The sequence below is a fragment of the Equus asinus genome, chromosome 9, assembly GCF_041296235.1.
Source record: "Equus asinus isolate D_3611 breed Donkey chromosome 9, EquAss-T2T_v2, whole genome shotgun sequence".
NCBI classification, from domain to species: Eukaryota; Metazoa; Chordata; class Mammalia; order Perissodactyla; family Equidae; genus Equus; species Equus asinus.
The window spans coordinates 96,124,522-96,149,761 of record NC_091798.1 but is presented as its reverse complement, the minus strand read 5'-3'; the positions used below and the strand labels follow the sequence as shown (position 1 = coordinate 96,149,761).

The window sequence follows — 25,240 nt, the reverse complement described above, 5'->3', positions numbered from 1 at the left end:
GAATGGGAAATGCACCTAGGCTTGTTTAGTGGAATTGGGGAGGTGACAGTATCATCGAGTCCCCTCATTACACTGCAAGCACAAGGGCCTGTGCCTGACCCAAACTCTGCTTTTGGCAGAAGGGGGAAAACCACCTCACGGGGAGAGAGCCACTTGGACGAAGCCCCACAGGCTGCAGGTGTGGCCTGGACCTTCTCCATTGCACCTCGGTGTGACTCAGCCTGACAAGGGACTTCCCAGCACTGGCCTCATCTTTGTTTTGCCCAGCTGGGGGAAGTCCTGGAGTCGGAGGATACCCGAGAATGGCTGAGCTTGAGTTACAAAGCTGTGGTGGGACCACGAGCGTGAAACACCCCCGCTGCGGAGAGGGGTCAGGTCAGTGACCAGATGTGCCCAAGTTTCAGGAGGTGCTGTCCGAGGACCAGAGGCCCATGTTCAGTAGGCTCCCCCTGCAGCTCCTTGTCAGGCCAGCAGACCATCTTTCCTCCGCACTGCAGACGCTGCTCTGACCACAAGTCTAACGTGAACATTAGCTCAGGCAGTTTCTATTTGGCACCTGAGTCTGTGGGAACAAGGACTGGAGGAACAGTGGGCAGAGGCTCCTCAGACGTGGGTCTGCGAGGCTCCATGGCAAGGTGGAGACGTGGCTCACCAGCCTGCCCAGCCCCTGGGAGGGACCAAGGGGGTCAGCTCTTCTTGGCTGAAGCCAAGTGCCACCTGGGGCTTCCCCAGTACAGATAAGCCCACAGGCTTCTTCTGCGTGATACGAACCTGGGATTTGAGCTACCTCACCCAGGAGGGTTTCCGAATCTAGTGGCAATGTGGCTTGGGACATTGTGGCTGGATGCCTTGGTCAGCTCTGAGCAGTGCATGGGGGGCTCCCTCACAGTATGTGATGGGACTTGAGATGCAGTCTCCTCGAGGGTCTCAGTTCTGTTACTTTCCCTTTGTGTCTTTCTTATGATCAGATTTTACACGTAAAATACACCAGCGAGGAGAGTAATGTTCCTCTTTTGACACATGTCCGAGGCAGGTACGTAAACAGCCTTCCCACCATGGAACCCTTGGGCAAGAGGGCACAGGTGGGGGCACACACAGTCTGGTTTCTATTTGGAATTCCCTCCGTCGGCTTAGAGACTCACCTTTTCCCTTTTCCTGGCACGTCAACACAAGAGGCAAACCACTTAGAAACAAGAGCCTGACGGTGTATTTCTTGTTCAGGGTATGATCGAATGTTTTATTGCATTTACTGCTCCTGGGCATGTAGATGTGTCTACATGGGCACAGTAATCGAATTATAAAACCTTGTGACACTTTCACCGGGTTTGTGGCAGCGGCGTCTCAATGTGACGATGAAGTGGGTGACGAGCAGCAACGGCCTTGCCTTCACTTACCCGGCCTCACTGCGCACCGACGGGCCTGACACACAAACACTCTAACACCCGCCTGGCCGCTGGCTTCCAGGTCCAGCCACAGCTACTCCACAGCCCCAAGCTTTCCGTCAGAGCCCAGCCGACACTGTCTTCCGGGAACAAGACCACAGTTTTCACTGCTTGAGGTTTCGCTACCTATGGTCACTCTCAGTCCAGAATCCCAGGCTACTATCATGCAGGGAAGCAGAAGCTGGGGTCCGAATCCTATTCCAATGGAACAGAGAGCTAACCCTAGTCTGTACTGACTCATCTGCGAATCAGGATTATCTGGTGTTGTGGGCTGAATTGTGGCTCCCCACCCCCTAAAATTCATATATTCAAGTGCTAACCCCAGTATCTCAGAAAGTGACCTTATTTGGAAACAGGGTCACGCAGGTGTAACCAGGTTAGATGGGAACATACTGTGGTAAGCAGAGTGGGTCCTAATCCAACATGACTGGTGTCCTTATAAAAGGGGACATTTGGAGACAGACACGCACACAGGACACCACGTGAAGATGAAGGCAGGGATGGGGTGATGCTTCCACAAGCCAAGGGACATCAACGACTGCCAGCGACCACCAGAAGCCAGAGGAGAGGCCTGCAACAGATCTCTCCCGCACAAGGACCAGCCCTGCTGACACCTCGATCTGGGGCTTCTGGCCTCCAGAACTGAGACCGTGATTTCCATTGTCCTCAGCCACCCAGTTTTTGGTTCTCGGTTACAGCGGCCCTAGCAGACTCACACAATCAACACGCCAAGTGAACACACGTGCAGAGCATGACTTCACGGAAGGTTCTGTCTCCCCTGCTCAGCTCGCCCAGACGGAAGAGCCCCACAGGGAGGCTGAGCTCCCCATTCCTAAACCCCACCGAATGGGAAGGGGAACTTAAGTGCCTTTCAGATGATGACGGCTCCACTTCCACCCCACAACTACTGACCAAGGGCCTGCAGGTACAAAGACACGACATTTTGGGGAGGGGATGCAACATACAGTCTAAAACGTGGGCTTTGCCCTTGATGAGCTCACAATCCCTAGCACCAGACGCCATCACAAATAAAGGAGTATGATACCGCTTCCCTTCCGGAAAGCACCCCCAAGGATTCCAAGCCTGAAAGGGCCGCCTGAGAAATGTGGAGCGTTCCTGTGGCCAGATGGAGACAGGGACTCAGACTTCGGATGACGTGGCCTGGCTGGTGTGCTCGGCCCTGCTCCCCACGTCCCCTCCGGTCCCAGCCTCCCTCCTTGCCCTCGCCCCACCTGCCGCTCCTTGCTGTCAGAGAGGAAGGCAGTTAGGGCAGACGGGAGAGTGCAGGGAAGGACACACCCCAGGGTCACCACTGGATGGGCAGCCAGTCCCCCAGCCACTGGGGAAGCACTGGATGGGCTTCTGTGAGACCCGGAAACAGGGAGAATCAGGGCTGGTGGTGAGACACCCTCCCTGCTTTTTGGCACAGCAGAGACAGAACAAATGCTCACTTGGCCACTATCTCATTTCTACCTGAGAGCACAGGGCAGGAGCAAGTGGGCCCTGTCCCAGAGGACGTGCACCATGGGGAGGGGGGCCCAGGCAGTACCGGGCATGAGTGGATGCACCTGGCCCAGGTTGGGGCCACACCCGACCGCGGATCGCACCTGGGACGGCACCTGGGCCCACACCTGCAGGCCAGGCTGCACCTGCAGGCCGGGCCCAGCTCAGTAGGAGTTCAGGGCCTGCTTGGAGCGGCGCTTCATGTGCAGGCGCTGGTGGCGGAGGAGGTCGGAGTTGTGCGAGAAGCTCTTAACACAGTACCGGCACTGCAGGGGCCGCGCCCGGCTCTTCTCGTGGACGGCGCTGCGGTGCCGGGCCAGGTGGTCGGGCCGCTGGAAGCCCCGCCCGCAGTCACAGCACTGGAAGCCTAGCTTGGCCGGGCCCTTCCCCAGCAGGGTACCAGGACCCCCGCCCGTGGGCCCCGGCTCCGCTTGCTCCCTCTTCCTCACCGGCGCCAGGCCATCCGGCTGCAGGTGGACACGCCGGTGGCAGAGCAGGTGCGAGTTGAGGCGGAAGCCCTTCCCGCAGGCGCCGCAGCGGTAGGGCTTCTGGGCCTCGTGGGTCTCACGGTGCCCGTCCAGGTCCTCGCTGTCGCTGAAGAGCTCCCCGCACACCGAGCACTCGTGCGGCTTCTGCTCCCGGCGGCTCCGCAGGTGCCGGACGAAGTTGACCCTCCAGCGGAAGATCTTGCCACAGTTGGGGCACACGTAGGACTTCCTGGAGGAGGTCTGCACCTCGGCCCCCTCGGCGCCACTCCGGGGGGAAGCAGGGAGGCTGTGCGGCTTCTCCGGGGGGCTCCGCGGCTCATCGGTGCAGTAGGAGCCGAGCTGGGAGTCCTCGTCCCCGGAGCTGGACAGGACTATCTCGATGGTCACCTCCTCGTCCAGGCTGCGCTCCAGGGACGGAGCATTGCCTGCGGCTACAGGAAAACAACGTGGAGGTCAGCAGTGCTGCCCAGGCCACACCCCAGCCCCAGGGAGCCCCACCAGGAGGGTTCTCATGGGTCCTTTTGCAAGAGAGCTTCCCCCTGCAGGGATGTCTGGTGCAGCCTGAGAAGGAAACCCTTAGCATGGGCCACACCGAGCCCACCCGTCCTCCCATTCTCCTCTCCCCTCCCCGCCCTTTCCACAAAGCCCTTGACCGTCAGCCACAGCCACAACCTGTTTTTTTTTCTTTTCTAGCCACTGAGACCCCTCCAAGATCTAAGACTTTCCATTTATCTGTGTAAACTCTTAACCATTCACACATCACTCGGCACTGCCTAATTAAACAGGCGTGGCAAAATCCTTTCAGAGCACAGTAAGGGCCGTGGAGAGAGGAAGACCAGAGATTCCACGAGTGGAGAGCAGGGTGAGGTGGCCACCAGGTCCTAAGCATGTCAATGCTCCAGGGCTGTGCGCAACTTCTGACAGTCCCATGTGCTCCTTGACACAACCCAATAACACATTATTTACCCCACTATACACATAAGCAAACTCAAGGGTGAAGTGGGCGCTGAGCCTGCTATGCTGTCAGATGTCAGGGCGTTCAAGGGACCCAGACCGCCAGGTCACTGAGTCCCCCACCAGCACCTCTCCCTCCGAGGGTCACATCTGAGGCCCACCAGCAGCCACCAGTGGTGGTGGGTGCACATGTTTTGCACTTCATAACCTAGACTGAAGCTGACTCAATGGATCCCGAGTGATGTTGGAAAGCGGTACCACAAGGAGGAGGTGGGTGGGCAGCAGGAACCTCACGTGAGGTCCTGGCCTGTAGCCCAGAGCCTGTTGCACAGCTCCCCTGGGGCCTCTGCTTCCTCCCTTTTGTGAAATGTGGGGCTCAGGTCTACAAGGCGGGGAGTAGTGCTGGGCCCTTAAGACATTAGTAGGAATACGGTTATTTTGGACTTAATTGTTGGAGGGAGGAGAGTTCTGGTAAGTCAGGGAAGCTGAGGGCAGGAAGACCCAGAAGCCACAGAGAAGGAGAGACACCAGGCAGTGGCAGAGCCCATGGGGCCTTTGTCTATCCATCAGAAAACAAGGGGGAGGGGCTTGGGAAGAATGTGAAACTGGGGAGCCAGAGGGAGACCAGAAGATTTAGAAAACTCCCAGTCCATCCACATTGGAAAAATGAGAATGTGTGTTCTGGAGAGGACACCAAGGATGTGGCTGAATGACCATTTGCTCAAGAGATTATGGGGGTGACCCATGCATCTGATCAACCATTTCAGGAGGAGCCAGGAATGGAGATGCGGAGATCCAGGGACGATCTGCAGAGGACCCTCTGGTCTGATGGACGGGACCCCTGTCAACCGCATGGGAGACCAACTATGTTTTTGAGAATTTTATTTGAGCAGAAACACTGTCAGTTTGGACTGAAAAGGACAGACACAGGATGAACTGAAGGAAGGCTGCCAGACTTCTGGGATTCCACCAAACAGGTCAGTAGAGGTATCTGGCTGGAACATACGTTATCCTTTAAGAAACAGGAAGAATGCCTCCAAGAATGCAATTGAGAGGTCCACAAGGCTGCCACTGTCACCTGAGGGTACAGGCCCCAGCATGGGCAGAGATCTGAGCCAAAGACTGGAAGAACTTACATAGTTAAAATGTCCACGCTTCCTAAAGCATTCTGATTCACTGCAATCCCAATCAGAATCCCAAAAACATTTTTCGCAGAAATAGAACAATGAATCCTAAAATTAATATGGAACAAAAAAAGACCCCAAATGGCCAAAGCAATCCTGAGGAAAAAAACCGAAGGTGGAGGTATATCACTCTCTGATTTCAAAATATACTACAAAGCAATAGTAACCAAAACAGTATGGTAACTATTAAACAGGTGTGGGTGGGAAAATCCTTTCAGAGCACGGTAAGGGCTGTGGAGACAGGAAGACCTTTCACACATCACTGGCACAAAACAGACACACAAATCAATGGAACAGAACTGAGAGCCCAGAAATAAAACCATACATCTACGGACAGCTAATTTTCGACTAAGGAGCCAAAAACATTCAATAGAGAAAGGAAAATTGCTTCAATAAATGGTGCTGGGAAAACTGGACAGCAACATGCAAAAGAATGAAAGTAGACCATTATCTAACACCATACACAAAACTTAACTAAGATAGATTAAAGAGAGTGATGTCAGCAACACAGTGGAGTGAGCTCTCCCCACTAAGATACAACAAAAAGGACATTCATATACCAACAGAGGACAGTCACACAATACAAAAGACATCTGAGAGACCCATGCAACCACATGTCTGAAGGTGGAGGTGCTGGATCCCCAGGGAAGTGGAAAGAGGTAAGGGGAATCTGCTCTCCCTCCCCCAATGGCAGTGACCCTGGGCTCCGGACCACATGCAGTTCTGAAGGGAGATAGGGGAGGGGGTGGCCCTCCACAGGGACACCCTTGTTCTCCAAGTTCCCTCACAGCCCACGGGAAAGCCCCACCCAGAGGTGGCTAAGCTATTGCGGGGGTGACTCCAAGCCAGCACACCAGGAGAACAGACAGTGAGGGCAGACTGAGAATGCACTTGGGATCGTGCAGGTGAAAGAAAGCGCCCCTCCCCCTGTCCGGTGCTCCAGTTCAGCCAGTCAGCCAGAGCACCCACACAGACAGAAAAGCCATGGCTGTGAGTGAGCGAGCTGTGGATCACGGTGGGCTCAGAACACACAGCTCTTGACTCCCACTCAGTGGTGGCAGGTGGAAGCTGCAACCAGATACTATCACTATGCAGAGGCACAAATCCACACCAAACAGTATGAAAAAATACATTAAATCTCCAGACCAGAAGGAAAACTACAAGCACCCAGAAATTAATCCTGAAGGCACAGAAATTTATAATCTAAATGACAGAGAATTCAAAATAGCTATCTTAAAAAAACTCAACGAATTACAAGAAAATACAGATAGTTCAATGAAATCAGGAACTTCTTCACAAAAGAGACTGAATCTATAAAGAAAAACCAATCAGAAATGTTGGACATGAAAAACGATGAATGAGATAAAAATCTGGACCCCCTGCATAAAACAGCAGACATTATGGAGGAACGAATCAGCAGTCTGGAGGACAGACATACAGACGTGCTTCAGATGGAGGAGAGAGAACTAAGACTGAAAAGAAATGAAGAAACTCTCCAAGAAATATCTGACTCAACTGGGAAATACAACATAAGGATTACAGGCATTCCAGAGGGAGAAGAGAAGGAGAATGGAGCAGAAAGTTTGTTCAAAGAAATGATAGCTGAGAACTTTCCAAACCTGGGGAAGGGGTTGGAAATAAAGGGGAAAGAAACTAATAGATCTCCTAACTATATCAATGTAAAAAGACCTACTGCAAGGCATATGGTGGTAAAGCTGGCAAAAATTAATGACAAAGAAGAAATATTAAGAACAGCAAGGCAGAAGAAAATAACTTACAAAGGAACCCCTATCAGGCGTTCAGTGGATTTCTCAGCAGAAACCTTAGCAGCTAGGAGAGAGTGGAACGATATATTCAATATTCTGAAAGACAAAAACGTTCAGCCAAGAATACCAGATCCAGTGAAAATATCCTTCAGATATGATGGAGAAATAACAACTTTCCCAGATAAACAAAAGTGGAGAGAGTTCATTGCCACAAGGCCACCCCCCCACCCCCACCCCACCTCCTGGCTCAAGAAATGCTTGAGAAGGCCCTCATACCTGAACAAAAAAGAAGAAAGGTTTACGAAGCCTTGAGCAAGGAGATAAATAGGTAGACAAAATCAGAAAGTTGCAGCTCTCTATCAGAACAGGTTAGCAAACACTTAATTATAACATTAAAGATAATGGGAAGGAAAGCATCAAAAACAACTATAATTGGGGCCGGCCCAGTGGTGCAGCAGTTAAGTTCACATGTTCCACTTCAGCGGCCCAGGGTTCGCCAGTTTGGATCCTGGGTGTGGACATGGCACCGCTTGGCAAGCCAGGCTGTGGTGGGCATCCCACATATAAAGTAGAAGAAGATGGGCACGGATGTTAGCTCAGGGCCAGTCTTTCTCAAAAAAAAACACAACAAAAAACTATAATCACTTCATTTTAACCAAAAACTCGAAATACAAAATGGAATAAGTTGCAACAATAATAACGTAGAAGTGGAAGAAGAAGGGGATGGAATTGGCTTAGTTTAAGGAAATAAGAAGCTATCAGAAAACGGACTATCTCATCTACGAGATTTTTTATACAAACCTCATGGTAACCACTAAACAAATAATCAGAACAGAGACACAAATGACAAAAAGAGAAAACTAAGAAAATCATCATAGAGAACCAACAAACTGAATGGATATTCTGAAATACACAGGATGAGAAACAAGGGAAATGCAGAACTGGAAAATGAGAGATATAATGGCAGCATTAAGCCCTCATATTATTAACAACCACTCTAAATGTAGATGGACTGAATTCTCCAATCGAAAGACAGAGTAGTGGGGTGGATTAAAAAACAAGACCCAAGACAAAAAATTACAAATGTTGGAGAGGTTGTGGAGAAAAGGGAACCCTGAAAAACTGCTGATGGGAATGCAAACTGGTGCAGCCACTATGGAAAACAGTATGGAGATTCCTCGAAAAATTAAGAACAGAAAGGCACCATATGACCCAGCTATCCCACTACTGGGAATGTATCCAAGGAACACGAAATCAACAATGCAAAGAGACTTATGTACACCTATGTTCATTGTGGCCTTATGCACAACAGCCAAGATACGGAAACAATCCAAGGGCCCGCCGACTGATGACTGGATAAGGAAGATGTGGTGTATACACACAATGGAATACTCAGTCATAAAAAAGACAAAATTGTCCTATTCGCAACAACATGGATGGACCCTGAGGGTATTATGTTAAGTGAAATAAGCCAGAGAGAAAAAGATAAACACCATATGATTTCACTCATATGTGGCACCTTCTCAAACTATTAAAAAAATTGAGGAAGGCAGAACACTTCCTAACACATTCTGCGAGGGCAACATCACCCTGTTCCCACAACCAGACAAGAACAACACCAAGAAGGAAAATTACAGGCCAACACTGCTGATGAACATAGACTCAAAAATCCTCAACAAAAATACTAGCAAACTGAACACAGCAATACATTAAAAACATCATACACTAAGATCAAGTGGGATTTATACCAGGGACGCAGGGATGGTTCAACATCTGCAAATCATTCAATGTGATACACCACATTAACAAAATGAGGGATAATAATCACATGATCATCTCAATAGACACAAAGAAAGCATTTGACAGGACCCAACATCCATTTATAATAAAAACACCCAATAAAATGGGCATAGAAGGAAAGCATCTCAACATAAAGGCCATATATGACAAACCCACAGCCAACATCATACTTAATGGTAAAAAACTGAAAACCATCCCTCTGAAAACAGGAACAGGGTAAGGGTACCCACTCTCACCACTCTTATTCAACATAGTACTGGAGGTTTTGGCCACAGCAATTAGGCAATAAAAAGAAATAAAAGGAGTCCCAATAGACAATGAAGAAGTGAAACTCTCGCTGTTTGCAGATGACATGATTTTATATACAGAAAACCCTAAAGAATCCATCAGAAAACTATTAGAAATAACCAACAAGTACAGCAAAGTTTCAAGGTACAAAATCAACTTAGAAAATCAGTTGCATTTCTATACTCTAATAATGAACTAACAGAAAGAGAACTCAAAAATACAATCCCATTTATGATCAGACAAAAAGAATAAAATATCTAGGAATTAATTTAACCAAGGAAGTGAAAGACCTATACAATGAACATTATAAGATATTATTGAAAGAAACCAAAGATGACATAAAGAAATGGAAAGTTACTCCATGTACATAGACTGGAAGAATAAACATAGTTAAAATGTCTATATTACCTAAAGCAATCTACACATTCAACACAATCCCAATCACAATCCCAACGACATTCTTCACGGAAATAGAAAAAAGAATCCTAAAATTTATATGGGGAACAAGAGACCCCAAATAGCTAAAGCAATCTTGAAAAAAAAGACAAAGCTGGAGACATCACAATTGCTGACTTAGAAATATACTACAAAGCTATAGTAAACAAAACGGCATGCTACTGGTACAAAAACAGACACACAGATCAATGGAACAGAAGTGAAAGCCCAGAAATAAAACCACACATCTACGGACAGCTAATCTTTGACAAAGGAGCTAAGAACATACAATGGAGACAAGAAAGTTGCTTCAATAAATGCTGTTGGGAAAACTAGACAGTCACATGCAAAAGAAGGGAAAGTAGATCATTATCTTTTGCCATGCACAAAAATGAACTCAAAACGGACAGTAGACTTGAAGGTAAGACCTGAAACCATAAAACTCCTAGAAGAAAATATAGAAATACAGAAACAGAGAAAACACACTCTTTGACATTGGTCTTAGAAGGTCTGAATACCATGTCTACTTGGACAAGGGACACAAAAGAAAAAATAAACAAAAGGGACCCACATCAGACTAAAGAGCTTTTGCAAGGCAAAGGAAACCAGGAACAGAACGGAAAGACAACCCACCAACTGGGAGAAAATATTTGCAAATCATCTATCTGACAAAGCCTTAATCTCTAAAATATATAAAGAACTCATAGAACTAAAGAAAAAAAAAGATCAAAAAATGGGCAGAGGATATGAGCAGACATTTTTCGAAAGTAGATACACAGATGGCCAACGGGCACATGAAAAGACAACCAACATCACTAATCATCAGGGAAATGCAAATCAAAAGTACTCTAAGATATCACCTTACATACATTAGAATGGCTATAATCACCAAGACAAAAAATAACAAATGTTGGAGAGGCTGTGGAGAAAAGGGAACACTGCTGGTGGGAATGCAAACTGGTGCAGCCACTACGGAAAACAGTATGGAGATTTCTCAAAAAATTAGTAATAGAAATACCATATGATCCAGCTATCCCACTACTGGGTATCTATCCAAATAACTTGAAATCAACAATTCAAAGAGACTTATGCATCCCTATGTTCACTGCAGCATCATTCACGATAGCCAAGAAGTGGAGGCAACCCAAGTGCCCATCAAGTAACAATTGGATAAAGAAGATATGGTATATATACACAACGGAATACCACTCAGCCATAAAAAAAGACAAAATCATTCTATTTGCAATGACCCTGGATGGATGGACCCTGAAGGTATGATGTTAAGCAAAATAAGCCACACAGAGAAAGACAAACACCATCTGATTTCAGTCATATGTGGAAGATAAACTAACACGTGGACAAAGAGAACAGTTTAGTGGTTACCAGAGGGGAAGGGGGGTTGGGCAAAAGGGGCATATTTATATGGTGACTGACAAATAACAAGGTACAACCGAAATTTCACAATGTTATAAACCATTATCTCAATTAAAAAAAAAAGTGCACATACACAAAAAAAGCAATGGATTAAAGACTCAAATGTAAGACCTGAAACCATGAAACTCGTAGAAGAAAACACAGGCAGTACACTCCTTGACATCAGTGTTAGCAGCATCTTTTAAATACCATGTCTACTCAGGCAGGGGAAACACAAGGAAAAAATAAATGGGACTACATCAAACTAAAAAGCTTCCACACAGCAAAGGAAACCATCAACAGGATGAAAAGACACCCTAACAATTGAGAGAAGATATTTGCAAACCATATATGTGATAAGGGGTTAATACCCAAAATACATAAAGAACTCATACAACTCAATGTCAAAAAAACAAACAACTCAATTAAAAAATGAGCAGAGGATATGAACGGACATTTTTCCAAAGAAAATATACAGATGGCCAATAGGCACATGAAAAGATGTTCGACATCACTATCAATCAGGGAAATGCAAATCAAAACTGCAATGAGATATCACCTCACTCCCGTCAGAATGGCTATAATTAACAAGACAGGAAATAACAAGTGTTGGAGAGGATGTGGAGAGAAGGGAACTCTCATGCACTGCTGGTGGGAGTACAAACTGGTGCAGCCACTATGGAAAGCAGTATGAAGATTCCTCAGAAAATTAAAAATAGAACTACCATATGATCCAGCTATTCCACTTCTGGGTATTTATCCAAAGAACACAAAAACACTAATTCCAAAAGATATTTGCATCCCTATGTTCAGTGCAGCCTTATTCGCAATAGCCAAGATCCAGAAACAACCTACGTGCCCACCAAGGGACGAATGGATAAAGAAGATAAGGTATACACACACAATGGAATACTACTCAGCCATCAGAAAAGATGAAATCTGGCCACTTGTGACAACAGGGATGGACCTTGAGGGTTTTATGCTAAGCGAAATAAGCCACTCAGAGAAAGTCAAATACTGTATGATCTCCCTTATATGTGGAAGCTAAAACAATGACAAAGAAACAAACACACAGAGACAGAGAATAGATCGTGGTTAGCAGAGGGGAAGCGGGGAGGACGAAAGGGGTGACAGTGCACATGTGTGGTGATGGATTATAATCAGTCTTTGGGTGGGAAACATGATGTAATCTACACAGAAACTGAAATATAATGATGAACACCTGAAATTTATATGTTATAAACCAATGTTACCACAATAAAAAAGACAAAAATAAACCCGGCTACATAGAAGCCAAGAAGAAAGGCCTCAAGAGAAGTCCACCAGGCTGACACATGGAGTCTCTGACTTTCGGCCTCCAGAACTGTGAGAAAGTCACTTTCTGGTGTCGGATCCTGTCAGGCTGGGGTCCTTTGTTACGGCAGCCCCAAGAAACTAACATTGTGCGTACGGGACGACAGCCCCTCAGACCAGCCAAAGTGACCAGGAACAACTGCAGAGTTTCCTTAAAGGGGGGATAAATCAGCAATAGTGCTGTGCGCCATCACACAGCAGTGAGGAATTCCCAGTGGATGAGCTGGGACTCGGAGGTGCACCCAAGACGCAAAGGGAGAGGAATGCCAGGGAGCTAAGCTTAGCACTGAGTACAAACAGGGAGGGTGCCCAAGCCTGCGGCTCTGCTGTGTGTGGCCGGGGAACGCCAGGCTGCTGGTGTGTTGAGGGGCAACGGCGTGGGCCCAGCTTGGCACCTGACCCCACAGGAAGGAAGCCGGGAGCTGAAGGGGCTGAGGGAAGCAGGGATGGTAGGAAACAAAACGACAAGGGTACAAAAATATATTCTTACGAGTCAGGATGGGGAGAGCGCTCTCAAGCAAGACATAAAACCAAAAAAGGAGATGATGAATAAGTGTATTGGCATTTTAAAAATGTGAAAAAAAGACATTTATGTGCTGAAAGACACATGACCAAAGTTTAGAAATGAGAGGAATTACGTGCAAATACATAAGAGGCGACAGATTCAGACCCATAATTTTGAGTTCCTACAAATCCATAGAAAAAGCCCACTATGGCTCGATAACATGGAGTAAAAAGCACGGGCCTAGAGCCCGACCGCAGAGGTTCAAATCCGCAATCTGATACCCATGGCCTGTGAGCGTGGGGCCCTGGGCACGCGACTCCTGCTTGGGTGCGCCAGCAGCAAGACAGAGACGTCATGTGCCTATTCTGGGCTGAATGTGTGTCCTCACAAAATTCGTACACTGAAGCCCTAACCCCCAAGGTCATCTACGAGCTGAGGCCTTTGGAGGTATTTAGGGTTAACGAGGTCTTGAAGGTGGGGCCCCTGTGATGGGGTTAGTGCCCTTATAAGGAGAGGAAGAGACATGAGCTCTCTCAGTGTCCACGAGCATGCACCGAGGAGAGGCCACGTGAGCGCAGGGGGAGAAGGCAGCTGTCCACAAGGCAGGTGGAGAGCCCTCACCTGACACCAGTTCCACCTCTGCCTAGACCTGGGACCTCCCAGACTCAGAACTGTGAGAAATGTATGTCTGATGTTTAAACCGCCCCCCGGAATTTTGCTATAGTACCTGTGCTGGCTAAGACAGTACCCACCTCAGAAGGTGCTGCAAGGACACAACGCAAAAAATCGCGGCAAGACCTTACACCGGTGCAGTGCTGGGACACAACAGGCTTCCAAATGGGAGGGGGGAGAAAAAAGAAGCAAGGAAAGGCAGCAAACAAGAAGACATTCCACCCCAAGGCAGCATTATAAAGCGCTGGTCGGATTTGCACAAAGGGACGGTTTGGGAGGGCGGATGCGGGATGCGGGCCCCTCACCTGCTGTCAGAGGGCACGGGCAGGAGTTACAGAATAAAAACACTGTCTATTCTCTGAAATCCATCATCTTGCCCTGTTCTCAGAGAGCAGCCCCCGGTTTCCCGCCGTTTCAAGACAGATTGTGTGTCAGAGCCGAGGACAGGGACAGCACCGTTGAAAACCCCGTGACGATGACCATCCTGACGGGGCCAAGGGACAGGCTGTGGGCAGGCAGGAGCCAGACAGGGTTCAAAATGCACCTGTGCACCAGGCGTTCATCAGCCTGAGCAAGAATGGGCCACACGCGATGACCCCTGCATGTGGAGCAGGCTCCTGAGAAAACCGGGGTGACCACTGCTGCTTGTGCATAGAGGGGACTGTCCTTCCAGATCTGCCATAGATTCACAAGAACATCAAACCCCTTTTGTCCACACGCAATGGGGGACACAGAGGGCTGCAAGCCCTGCACGGGGCTGGGTGGAAACACCACAACGCCCCACAAAGCCTGCCTCCAAAAGGCATCACGGGTGAAGCAGACTGGGAGTCAGTCTCCACAGCTGCAGAAAACCGGGACACACGGGTTCAAGCAAGAACAGAGACACGGGCGTGACGTTGGAAGGGCGTCTGAACCCTGAGGCCGGATTCCAGGCTTTGCCCCTGCAGGTGGTAACTTTACCCACGTGACTCAGTCTCGACACTGGCTGCTCCGAGGGCACCGGAGCCACCCCTTGAGGTCCCTCAGCTTTGCATTCTGCAAACCTGTTCTTGAACCCCAAGACTCTGCCCAGAGATTCTAGCCTTCCACGCTCAGGGAAGACATATACTCCGAGAAGGCCCACACACACCTCAGCACCCAGCTTCCACCCACTAGGGGAGGGTGAGGAGGGGAGGGGCTCAGGCCAGGAGCCGGCTGGGAGATCCTAGCAAAACACAACGAGCACAAGCAGCTGAGAACCTCCGGAGCTGACAGCAGGGACCCTAGAGAGTTCAAGTCCCCACCCCACCACCCCCAACACCAGCACATGTGCATATACATACACCACACACACTACAGAGTGCACACTTCCACACACACAAACACACTATACACACATGCAAACATCACACACATACACATCACACGTGTTACAATCCACCACACCAGACACACATCACATGTGCATGCACACACACGTAGACACAAGTTCACTTACACACCACACATGTACACACTCTCACAGGCATGCAACACTCCAGACACACTAGACACCACACCACACATTCCATCACCACACACGGACACACGTACACAGCTGCATATGCACACACACTCACACACACCACACATGGATACACACTCATGCTGCACATTGCACACAGGCACCCCCAGCCTCCCCCTCTACCTGGGCAGGTGCTCTGCACGAGCGCCGTCTGCTGGCAGGTCTGGAACTCTGGCATTGGGGGCTCTTCCCGTTTTCGTCTTTCTTCTACCTGGAATGGCTGGAGGCTGGAAAAGTCTCCGGAGGAGAAAATGGAAAAACTGATTTGTCCTACAGCCGCAGCACTAGCTGGGGAGGCATGTTCACAGATGCCTGGCCGTGATCCGAGGGCAGCCCTGGGCTGAAGCTAAACAGAATTAAAGTGGACTCCAGTTCTGCCCTGTCTACTGGACTGTGCACAGCCACCTGCCAGCCCTGTGCTCATTTCCACCCACAGACCCCAGGGTCCTTCAGATGCAGCGGAGACACAGCCTGCACAGAGCCTGCCGGGCAGAGGTGGCACGGGGAGCCAGCCACAGCAGAGGCCCCAGATGCTTGTTCCAGGGGGGATGGTGAGCCGAACCTGCTCTGCTCTGTGGCTCCAAAGGGGAAGGGGCCTGGGGCTGTGCTGACACCCAAGAAGCTTCTCCATGAAGGAGCAGACACCCTGAGACAGTACAGCACAGTGGTTGCAAACTCCAGTTCTGGTGACACAGCAAGCTGGGGCGGGGGGTGGAGGGGTAGGCCAGGTAACTGCTACTGCTGAGCCGGGTCACGTCACCCAGGCCCCAGCACCTGCCCAGACTCGGTTTCCTCAAACCACTTGCAGCATGTGGTTGGAAGGACGAGCCAGGCGGGGTGTACAGAGCGCTGTGCCCAGTGCCCAGCCGAGCAGAGGAACGTCCTCTCCTCCCCTAAGTGACTCTTGGAGAGCATCCAACTCAAGTGTGGAGGGGTGACTGGGTCGTCAGCTCAAAAGAGCAGTGAGTTACAGCAGAGAAGACACTCCTGTCATACGCTGGTCCCTGGCTGAGGGAGTCCAAGCCCACACGCTCTTCTGAGGAGCCGAGGGGGGGGGGGGGGCGCGCGGGGCGGGCAAGATACACCCTACGGAGACCCAGTCTAGGCTGAGGAGTTCTGCAGAGTCGGCAGAGGGACCCGCCTGCCTTCCACCCGGCTCCGTCCACCCAGCTCTGGACTACGACTCACTCAAGTAGGAGACCTGGGCTGTGTCCTTCCCCTGGAGGTCCTGCAACTGTGCCCCACGAGGCCCGTCCTCCTCTCCCTGGGAGACGTCCAGCTGGGCAGCTGGGTCATCTGTTCACAGAAGAGGAGGGATACACACTCGTCGGTGAACTGTTTCCGCAGGAAACCAGGGCCGGTGGAGAGTGGGGACTCCGGGACAGATCCAGGAGAGAGACACCAGAGGGACACACGGCGGAAGGGCAAGCGGTGGGACTGGGGCTTAGAAAACCCGACATGGAGAGAGCCACGAGGTGAGGAGGCCAGGGGAACAGCGGCCGGGCAATGCGCTCTTGTAGCAGGAGCCTGGTCTACAGGTGACAGCGGCAGGTGGAGGGCCACCTGGAACGTGCCCTCGGGCAGTGTGACAGGGGACCTCCGTGGACAGCGAGGGCAGATGTGCGCCCCCATTCCCTGTCTCAGGAGACGGGGGCGTCGGGACTTACGTGCAGGCAGCGAGACCCCGCAGTCCTCCCCGATGATGAACTCTCCGTAGAAGCCGGTCTGGGCGGGGTCTAGAAGGGACCAGTCCTCTTCCGAGAAGCAGAAGATCATGTCCTTGAAAGGAGAAACCCGGTTCTGAAACCACAGAACAAGACGGACGCCTCAGTGCAGGGACAAGCTGGGGGAGGGCCGCTCCCGAGGCGGGGAGCAGCGGGCGCAGCGCAGCGCCCAGGACGCCCGGCGGGGGCAGGGCCAGCGGAGGCCAGGCCAGCCCGAGCTCCACCCGAACCCGGCTGGTCTGGCCGACTCCAAAGGGGGATGCCTCCCGGGGTGGACAGGGATGTGAAGGGACAGGCCCCCTACGCAGTGCTAGGGGCTGAACCGCGCACCCGAGGTGGGCAGACTCCAGCCGCCTCGAGTTTCCTTCGCGCGAGCGGTGCGCGAGGTCCGAGCCGCTCCTGTGCAGCAGCGTCGACGAGATGAAGACAGAAACGCCCCACCCGTAGGCAGGGAACTAAAGTAAACCGTCCTGCTGGGCTCGACCGCACCCCACCAGAAAGGACGCGGGCCTCTGCAGCTGAGGAGGAGCCTGCCGAGGGGTGTCGCCACAGGAAAGGCACCTGTGCAGAGGCTGTCTAGACGCCTCGTGGGCAGGGACCAGGGTTAGGCAGACTTCTCTTACACATTGAGTCACGGACCATGGGAACAGGTCAAAAATTAATTTCAAGTTAAAAAATGATGGCATATCCATATAGTGCCAGGAGACCATAAAGATAAAGAAGTCTTCTGGAAAATGGAAATAGAGATCTTTGCAGGTTGAAGCATGAAGTTAGGGTCTCAAGTTTCCCGTAAATATTAATATGATAATAGATTGATGGTAACAATAAATGTCATTGAAAAATTATTCATTTTTTAACAATCTGAAACCTTATTTGATTTTAGAATATTTGGAAGAAGTAAAATGTGAAAGATGGAGAATTACTGGTCTAGATGACATTTCTGTCTAATGCCAGAACAGAAATACACAAATGTAGCATTTCTACTAGGATGTGTAAGTATCTCTCTCTCCATATGGTTATAGAAATCATCTGCATGTAGCATTCACTGGATAGTGGCTTAACAAGGCACATAGCTTCTGCAAAGTGTTTCAACCACAAAGTATTTAAAATAAAATTCCATTTGAGGTTTAAAAAAAGTCCTTTATACAGTTAATTGGAAAGGACGTCTAAACAAAATTTGGGGGGGAAAATGCAGCCCATATAATACTGTACAATAAACTAACATCTGTTTAAAAAAAGTGAAAAAGAATTCCTCATGTGTTAAACCCGTGTCCTCACACCTGCCTCAGTCTCGGAAGATTACCAGTTACTGCCACGTGGCTGCCCTGGGGGCTGGGGGACAAGTGTCGGGGGACGGGGCTGGGAAAAAAGTTTTCAATGAATGTCTTCTGGTACCTCTGGACTCCTCCTCCCCCACATACACACTTTTAACTTTTTAAAATTGAACCTAGAGAAAACAGAGAGTAATACAATGAACATGGAGGGTATACAAGCCTCCCGACTGGATTCATCAAGTCAGCACTGGCCTGTGTCACATGCCCCACACCTGGGGCGGGTGGCAGGTTTACTCGCTGCCCTGGATCACTGGAGAGCCACAGGCACCAGGACACAGAACCTCCATGTGCATCAGCATGAGAGCTAAGAGAAGTTAACACTCCGACATCCGCACAACACTTTAGCACAGTGGTTCTCAACCAAGGGGGCCTGATTCTGCACCCAGGGGATACTTGGCAATGCCTGGAGACATTTTTGTCTGTCACCACTGGGCGTGGGCACTACTGGCATAGAGTGGGTGGAGGCCAGAGATGCTGCTCAGCCCCCTCTGGGGCCCAGCACCAAAGAACTGTCTGGCCAAAGTGTGAAGAGAGCTGTGGTTGAGAAACTACTCTAAACTCCCGAGAAATTGAACACTGGTTCAGCAATATCATCTGGCGTCTTCCGAATTAGGAAATAGCATTACCTTTTCAAGGAAAAGACTATGATGAGTTCCACAGGTGAGGGTGATGTGAAGTCAAGGTTGGGAATTGGTGGTGAAAGCTTTCTAATAGGCCCTAGAAATCTTGCTAAACACAGATTGTGTCTTTAAATGTCAATCATCAGGAACATGAGTGAAAAGCAACAGTCACATGTTTACAATCACTTGGGGTTTCTTGTTTTTTGTGGTTTTTTGCCCAAGTCCATCTGATCAGAAGACTAGAAGTGCGATGTTCCTGGCTCCCTGAGGAGGAAGAAGACAGGCCCCTATACGTGCTTGGGGGAAATGCACATTTCTGGGCTGGGTTTGGGAGACTGTGACCCAGTAATCCTACTTCTAGGAATTCTCCTAAGGAAATCACGAGAGATGTGCGCAAACACGTGTCATGAAATTCTTACAAAAAATGTTTACAGAATATGTACCCCACTCAAACACTGAAGAAGTCGGTGAACGGGAGGGTTTGACATGCTCCTAGCAGACTCCACACCGTTCAGAGGCCAACTTGGCCCTCGGTGGTCTATAAATTCAGTGCAATTCCACACAAAAATGCCAGGTGGCTTTTTTTTTTTTAGAAATTGATGTGCTGGTCCTAAAATTTATAAGGACAGGCAAAACACTTAGAGTAGCCAAAAGAATTGTGAAAAACAAGATTCCTAGTGGGGGACTCCCACTAACCAGCTGCCAAACCTACTACAAAGTGACAGCGGTCCCAGCACGAAGGACCAAAGCACAGACCGATGGAGTAGAGCCCAGACGCTCAGACACACATGGACGGCTGATTTGTGACAAGGGGGCTGAGGCAGTTCAAGGGGAGAAAGGAAAATCCTTTCAGTGAATGGTGGTAAAACAAGCAAATATCAACATGAAAAAAAATGACCCCTGTACCTCACACCTCACACGAAAAACAACTTGAAACGAATCAAGGACCTAAATGTAAAGTGTACGGATATACAACTCCCAGAAGATACAAAGGTAGGAGAAAAATCTTTGTGGCCTTTGGGTAGAAAAAGGTTTCTTAGACAAGACACAAAAAGCATAAACCATAAAAGAAACAAACTGATAAAGGTGACCTCATCAAAATTAAAGATGTCTAATCTTCAAAGACATCACTAAACAATGAAAAGGCAAGCCATAGACTGGAAGAAAATATTCCCAATACATACATCTGACAAAGGACTTTTGTCCAGAATATATATATTTTAAAAAGTTCTGGGGCCGGCCCCATGGCCAAGTGGTTAAGCTGGCGTGTTCTGCTTCGGTGGCCCAGGGTTTCATCAGTTTGGATCCTGGGCATGGACATGGCACCACTCATCATGCCATGCTGAGGCGGCCTCCCAAATAGCACAACCAGAGGCACTCACAACTAGAATATACAAGTATGTACTGGGGGACTTTGGGGAGAAGAAAAAAGAAAAAAAAGAAGATTGGCAACAGATGTTGGCTCAGGTGCCAATCTTTAAAAAAAAAAAAAAAGTTCTTAAAACACAATAAGACAAGCAGCCCAGTAAATAGGGAAAGTATTTGGACACTTCACAAAAGATATATAAATGATCCACAAGCATATGAAAAGATACTCAACTTCACAAGTCAACAGGGAAATGCAAATTAAAACCACAAGGAGATATTCACTTTGATGGCCAAAATATATAAATTTTTAAAAATGACAATACCAAGAGGTGGTGAAAGTGGACCAACTGGAACTCTCATTTGCTGTGGGTAGACCACTCTAAAACAGCCATTTCTCATGTTATTAATCAGACACTCATCCTGTGACAATTTCACTCTTAGCTAATTACTCAAGAGAAATGAAAACATACATCCACAAAGACTTGTATATAAACGTTCACAGAAGCTCCATTCATACCAGCCCCAAATGGAAGCGACCTAAACATCTGTCAAGAGGTCGGTGGAGGACCAGCAGCAGCTGTACAGTGCAGGCCTGCTCCACGGGATACAGAACCAACTTCCAGGGGACAGCCCCACCGCTTAGTGGTTAAGTTCGGCATGCTCCACTTCGGCGGACCGGGTGCTCAGGCTCAGATCCCAGGCGTGGACCTACACCACTCGGCAGTGGCCACACTGAGGTGTCATCCCACATACAAAATAGAGGAAGATTGGCACAGATATTAGCTCAGGGTGAATCTTCCTCGGCAAAAAAAAAAGGGAACAAACTTCTGATACACGCACGACTGATGCTAACGCAGAAGACAACATACTGTTTGATTCTATTTATATAAAATTGTAGAACAAGAAAAGCAAATCTACTGTGACAAAGAGGAGATCAGTGCTGGCCTGGGCATGAGAGCATGGCTTCACTGCAAGGGGTGGAAGGGAGCTTCTAGGGTGAGGGAGACGGGCCACATCTTGAGGGCGATGGCTACATGACCGCTGTCAAACACTCTGTAAACTTTACTCTTAAACAGGTGTATTGTATGCAAATTGCAGCTCAAACATAGATTTAGAAAAGTAAAAACATAGAGACCACTTTTAGTCATCATCTTGGTGAAGAGTGAAAACAGTTCCTATGAAAACATAAGTATCAGTGTGACAATTATACATAAATTCTCTACATACGTTGTATTAACAACCACTGGAGACCCTTCCTCAGTGATCAGAGCTGGCACAGCCCACGTGGGGTGCACGACTTCGCTGCCTCCTAAGTGGCCACGCTGGGAATGACTCAGCCCAGCCTGGAGCTCAGGCAGTTACCCGCCCTGGGCGAGGTCCAGTCTGCACTCGTCAGAATCACCGATGACACGACAGACACTGCAAACCCAGAGGAAATGCTGCAGACGGGACGACTCAATGAGAAGCATGACCCTGGATGTGTTTAAGTGTTAAATTTCCAGAATGTGATAAATGCTGTGGTTATGTCAGCAACTGTCCTTGCTTTCAGGAAATATGGCCCCGTGGCATGAATCAAGAGATAAAGGGGCAAGAATGTCTGTATCTTACTTTCTAAAGATTGAGGAAAAAAATGTGTGTAGAGTGTAGGAGGTGAGACAGAGGGGGTCAAGGGAGAGAAGGGAGGGAATGGGGAAATTAAAGTGAAGGGTATTTGGAAGTCTCTGTCCTACTCTTATAATCATCCCCAAGTTTGAAATTAATTCCAAAGAAAAAGCTAAAAATAAATAAATAGAATATTTAAAAAATGTCTGAAGATGAATCAAGAGTTTGGAACAGGGCTTCTCAAACTCAGAGGTACATATGAATCACCTGGGAATCTTGGTAGAAATGCGCATTCTGCCCCAGCGCGTCTGGGGTGGGGTGGAGTCGGAGGGGCTGCATCTGAAGGATCCCTACGTGGCTTTGCTGCTAGAAGAGGCCAGCATGGGGGAGCCTGTCCCGCAAAGACAAGCTCCGCAGAATGGAAGACAGGCCTCAGGGAGCCACGGCTCACCTGAGAAAACTCGGTGGTGGTCTCGAAGGGATCAGATTAGGCCCCTGCCCGCAAAGTACCAAGGTAAGCATCGGGGTAAGGACTGTTTTGAGCTGCAAGCAATTGAGAAACAGAAGATCCAAGAAAAAGTTCTCTACTCTCCCCTGTCTGCCCAAAGACAGGCCACAAATCTGCCTCAGGAAGGAATCCAGCTCCCTCTCCTACCGAGAAGGGCAAAGTGGCTCCTAACGCCCAGGCAGAGTGCTGGCCTCACCATCCCCGAGACAGCACAACAGACCTCACACAACCCCGATCGTCCGCTGGTGCCCACGGGTACAGACATTCCCACGATTCAGCGCCCCGGAAGCGCAGAACCCTTCTCCTGTGTCTCGTCATTTCTCTGTAAACTTACCGCCCTGGGTGAACATGCTACATAACCCTGGGGGTCGGGTCACCTTCTTCAGTTTTCATGTCATTTCTGTGAGGCACCCATAAGCAGATGAAATACATCTTTTTCTCCTATTAATCTCTTTTGTCAGTTCAGTTTGCAGGGCCCTAGCCATTGAACCTAAGAGAACTACAGGAAAAAGTGTTTTTCCTCCCTGACAGTCTCTTAACGAGGAAAAGAAGGCAATCGCTACTACTGATGAAACAGCAAAGAAATCACTGCTCTACGGCAGCACCGCGGAGGGTCTGGTTCTGCAGATTCTGAAGGAAAAAACAGCAATGTGTGTTATCAAAAGAGACTCGACCCCAAAACAAGGCGGGCAAAGATGCTCACAGCATCTCAGAAACAAACCCAAGTCCCAGGGCAGGAGAGCAGTCAGCGACACTCCAGTCACTGACCGACTCCACATGGCTACCTGGCAGCATCCCCAGGACCTTCCGGACCCGACGGGGTGATGCCCTCACGCTGGGGAGAAGCACGCACGCAGCACGCAGGGCCCCAGAGCATGAGCCCAGCCACGGCAGAGAGAACGTCAGGGAACTGGGACCATGCGACGCCCTTCTGCTTTCTAGATCTTGCCAACTTTTATAACGAGAATGGATAGGGGAATAAATATGTCTATTTAAAATTAGATTTTCAGAGGAGACCTCTGCTGCCTTCTTGAAGGCGGAGCAGACATACTTTTCGCTAATTCCTCCCACTGAGCACAACCATGATCCCAGGACATTATACCCAAAACACAAACAACACGACTGAGAGGTGAGAGAGGAAGGTGGGCCGGCCAGGGACCTTGCATCCTGAGGAATGACACGATGGTGAGCCCCTGGGTTTTCTTGTTGCCTCATAAATCAAAACTTGAAGCTGAAGGAGCTGGCAACCCAGAATCGCCAGTGGGCACAGGTAAAAGCAAACCCTAACAAGGGCCTGTTCCCTCAGCCACAGGACCGGAAAGGGACAAGGACCGCTCTACTCCAGCCACATGCCACAGGAAAAACACAGTCCTCCACGTCGCTGGCGCCAGCAGAGAGCAAGCAGGAGTCAGGACTTCCACCCTCACCGCCATGGAGCACCCAACTCCTGCACTGGCGTGGTCTCAGAGAGGACCGGGGGGAGCCGGGACCTCCCTCCCCGCCAGCTGCCCTTCCACACACAAACACACACACCCCAACACGTGTAGAACCAGAATCCCAGCTCCACCCGGGAGCCCACCCTTCAGTGCCAACGGAGACCGAGGAGGGAACCTGACTTCTCCCCGCCCCTGGCAGTGACATGGTGGCCCCGCTCGTCTTCCCCTGCCAGAGCGGTGTCAAAAGAAAAACCCAGCTAAACCAAAGGCCTAAGTAAAATCCAGAGTCTCATACCATAATATCAAAACGTCCAGGTCCCAACAGAAAACCGGTGGCTGTACCAAGAACCAGAAAGACCTTAAAGTGAAGGAAAAGACAGCCAGCAGAAGCCAACAGCGGGATGGCAGAGACGGGAGACCGTGTGAAGCAGCAGCTGCGATCAGAACGCTTCGACGAGCAGTCGCCAGCACACTAAGCCGTGGAAAGAGAGAAAGCCCCTGCAAAGAAACAGCCTCGGCAAAGAAACAGAAGAGCGCGAGATCAACGAAAGGGAAACGTTAGGAGTGAAAACCACAATGGTGAAATGAAGAGCTCAGCGGACGGCTCAGCAGCAGACTGGAAGGACAGAGGAAGGAACCAGTCACCTCGAGGACTGGAAAACGGGCATTGTCCAGTGTGAACAACAGGGAGAAAACAGACGAACAACATGGACAGAGTCTCAGCACCTGCGGAGCTGCTACCAGAGATCTACAATCTGTGTCAGAGTTCCGGAAGGAAAGAAGGAAAGTGGAGCTGAGAAAGCACTTGAAGAAAACTTGGCTCAAGACTCCCCAGATTTGGAAAGAGATGCAAACCACAGATTCAAGAAGCAGAGTAAACCCAAAACAGATAATCCAAAGAAACGCAGGCCAAGACACATTATAACAAACTTCTGAAAACTAAAGACAATAGAAGAAGAAAATCTCAAAAGTAGTCAACAAAAAATAGTATCTTCCCTGTAGGAGACACGGAAATTCAAATGGCAGCAATTTCTGCTCAGAAGCCCTGGAGGCCAGAAGCGGAACCATTTTCTTCAAGTGCTGAAGGAAAGTTGTCAATGTGGACCCTACAGCTGATGAGAACATCCTTCAGCAATTAACGGGGGAGCCAAGACATTCTCAGATGAATCAAAAATAAGTACATGTGCCAACAGAGACTTATCTTAAAAGAATAGCTAAAGGAAATTCTCTAAAGGGAAAGAAAGGAAGAAGGACAATGGTAAGCCAGAATATGGGTAAATATAATAGACTTTCCTTCTCCTG

The 25,240-nt window shown here is 49.2% G+C and overlaps 1 protein-coding gene across 5 annotated transcripts in view; it reads right to left on the bottom strand.

Annotated features, from left to right (window-relative positions):
- Positions 1-1,209: 1,209 nt before the first annotated feature.
- The window catches only part of ZNF496 (zinc finger protein 496), a 37,382-nt gene continuing 13,351 nt past the window's right edge, over positions 1,210-25,240 (bottom strand). For 4 of the 5 annotated variants that reach the window (XM_070517997.1, XM_044778083.2, XM_014826690.3 and 1 more), the window contains 4 exons: positions 17,014-17,146; positions 16,535-16,642; positions 15,470-15,583; positions 1,210-3,864 (listed from right to left, as the gene is read on the bottom strand). In XM_070517997.1, the coding sequence (XP_070374098.1) occupies positions 3,110-3,864; positions 15,470-15,583; positions 16,535-16,642; positions 17,014-17,146 (1,110 nt within the window). In that variant the 3' untranslated portion in view covers positions 1,210-3,109. The remainder of the gene's footprint in view (positions 3,865-15,469; positions 15,584-16,534; positions 16,643-17,013; positions 17,147-25,240) is intronic. The other variant, XM_014826693.3, reaches the window with a different exon arrangement.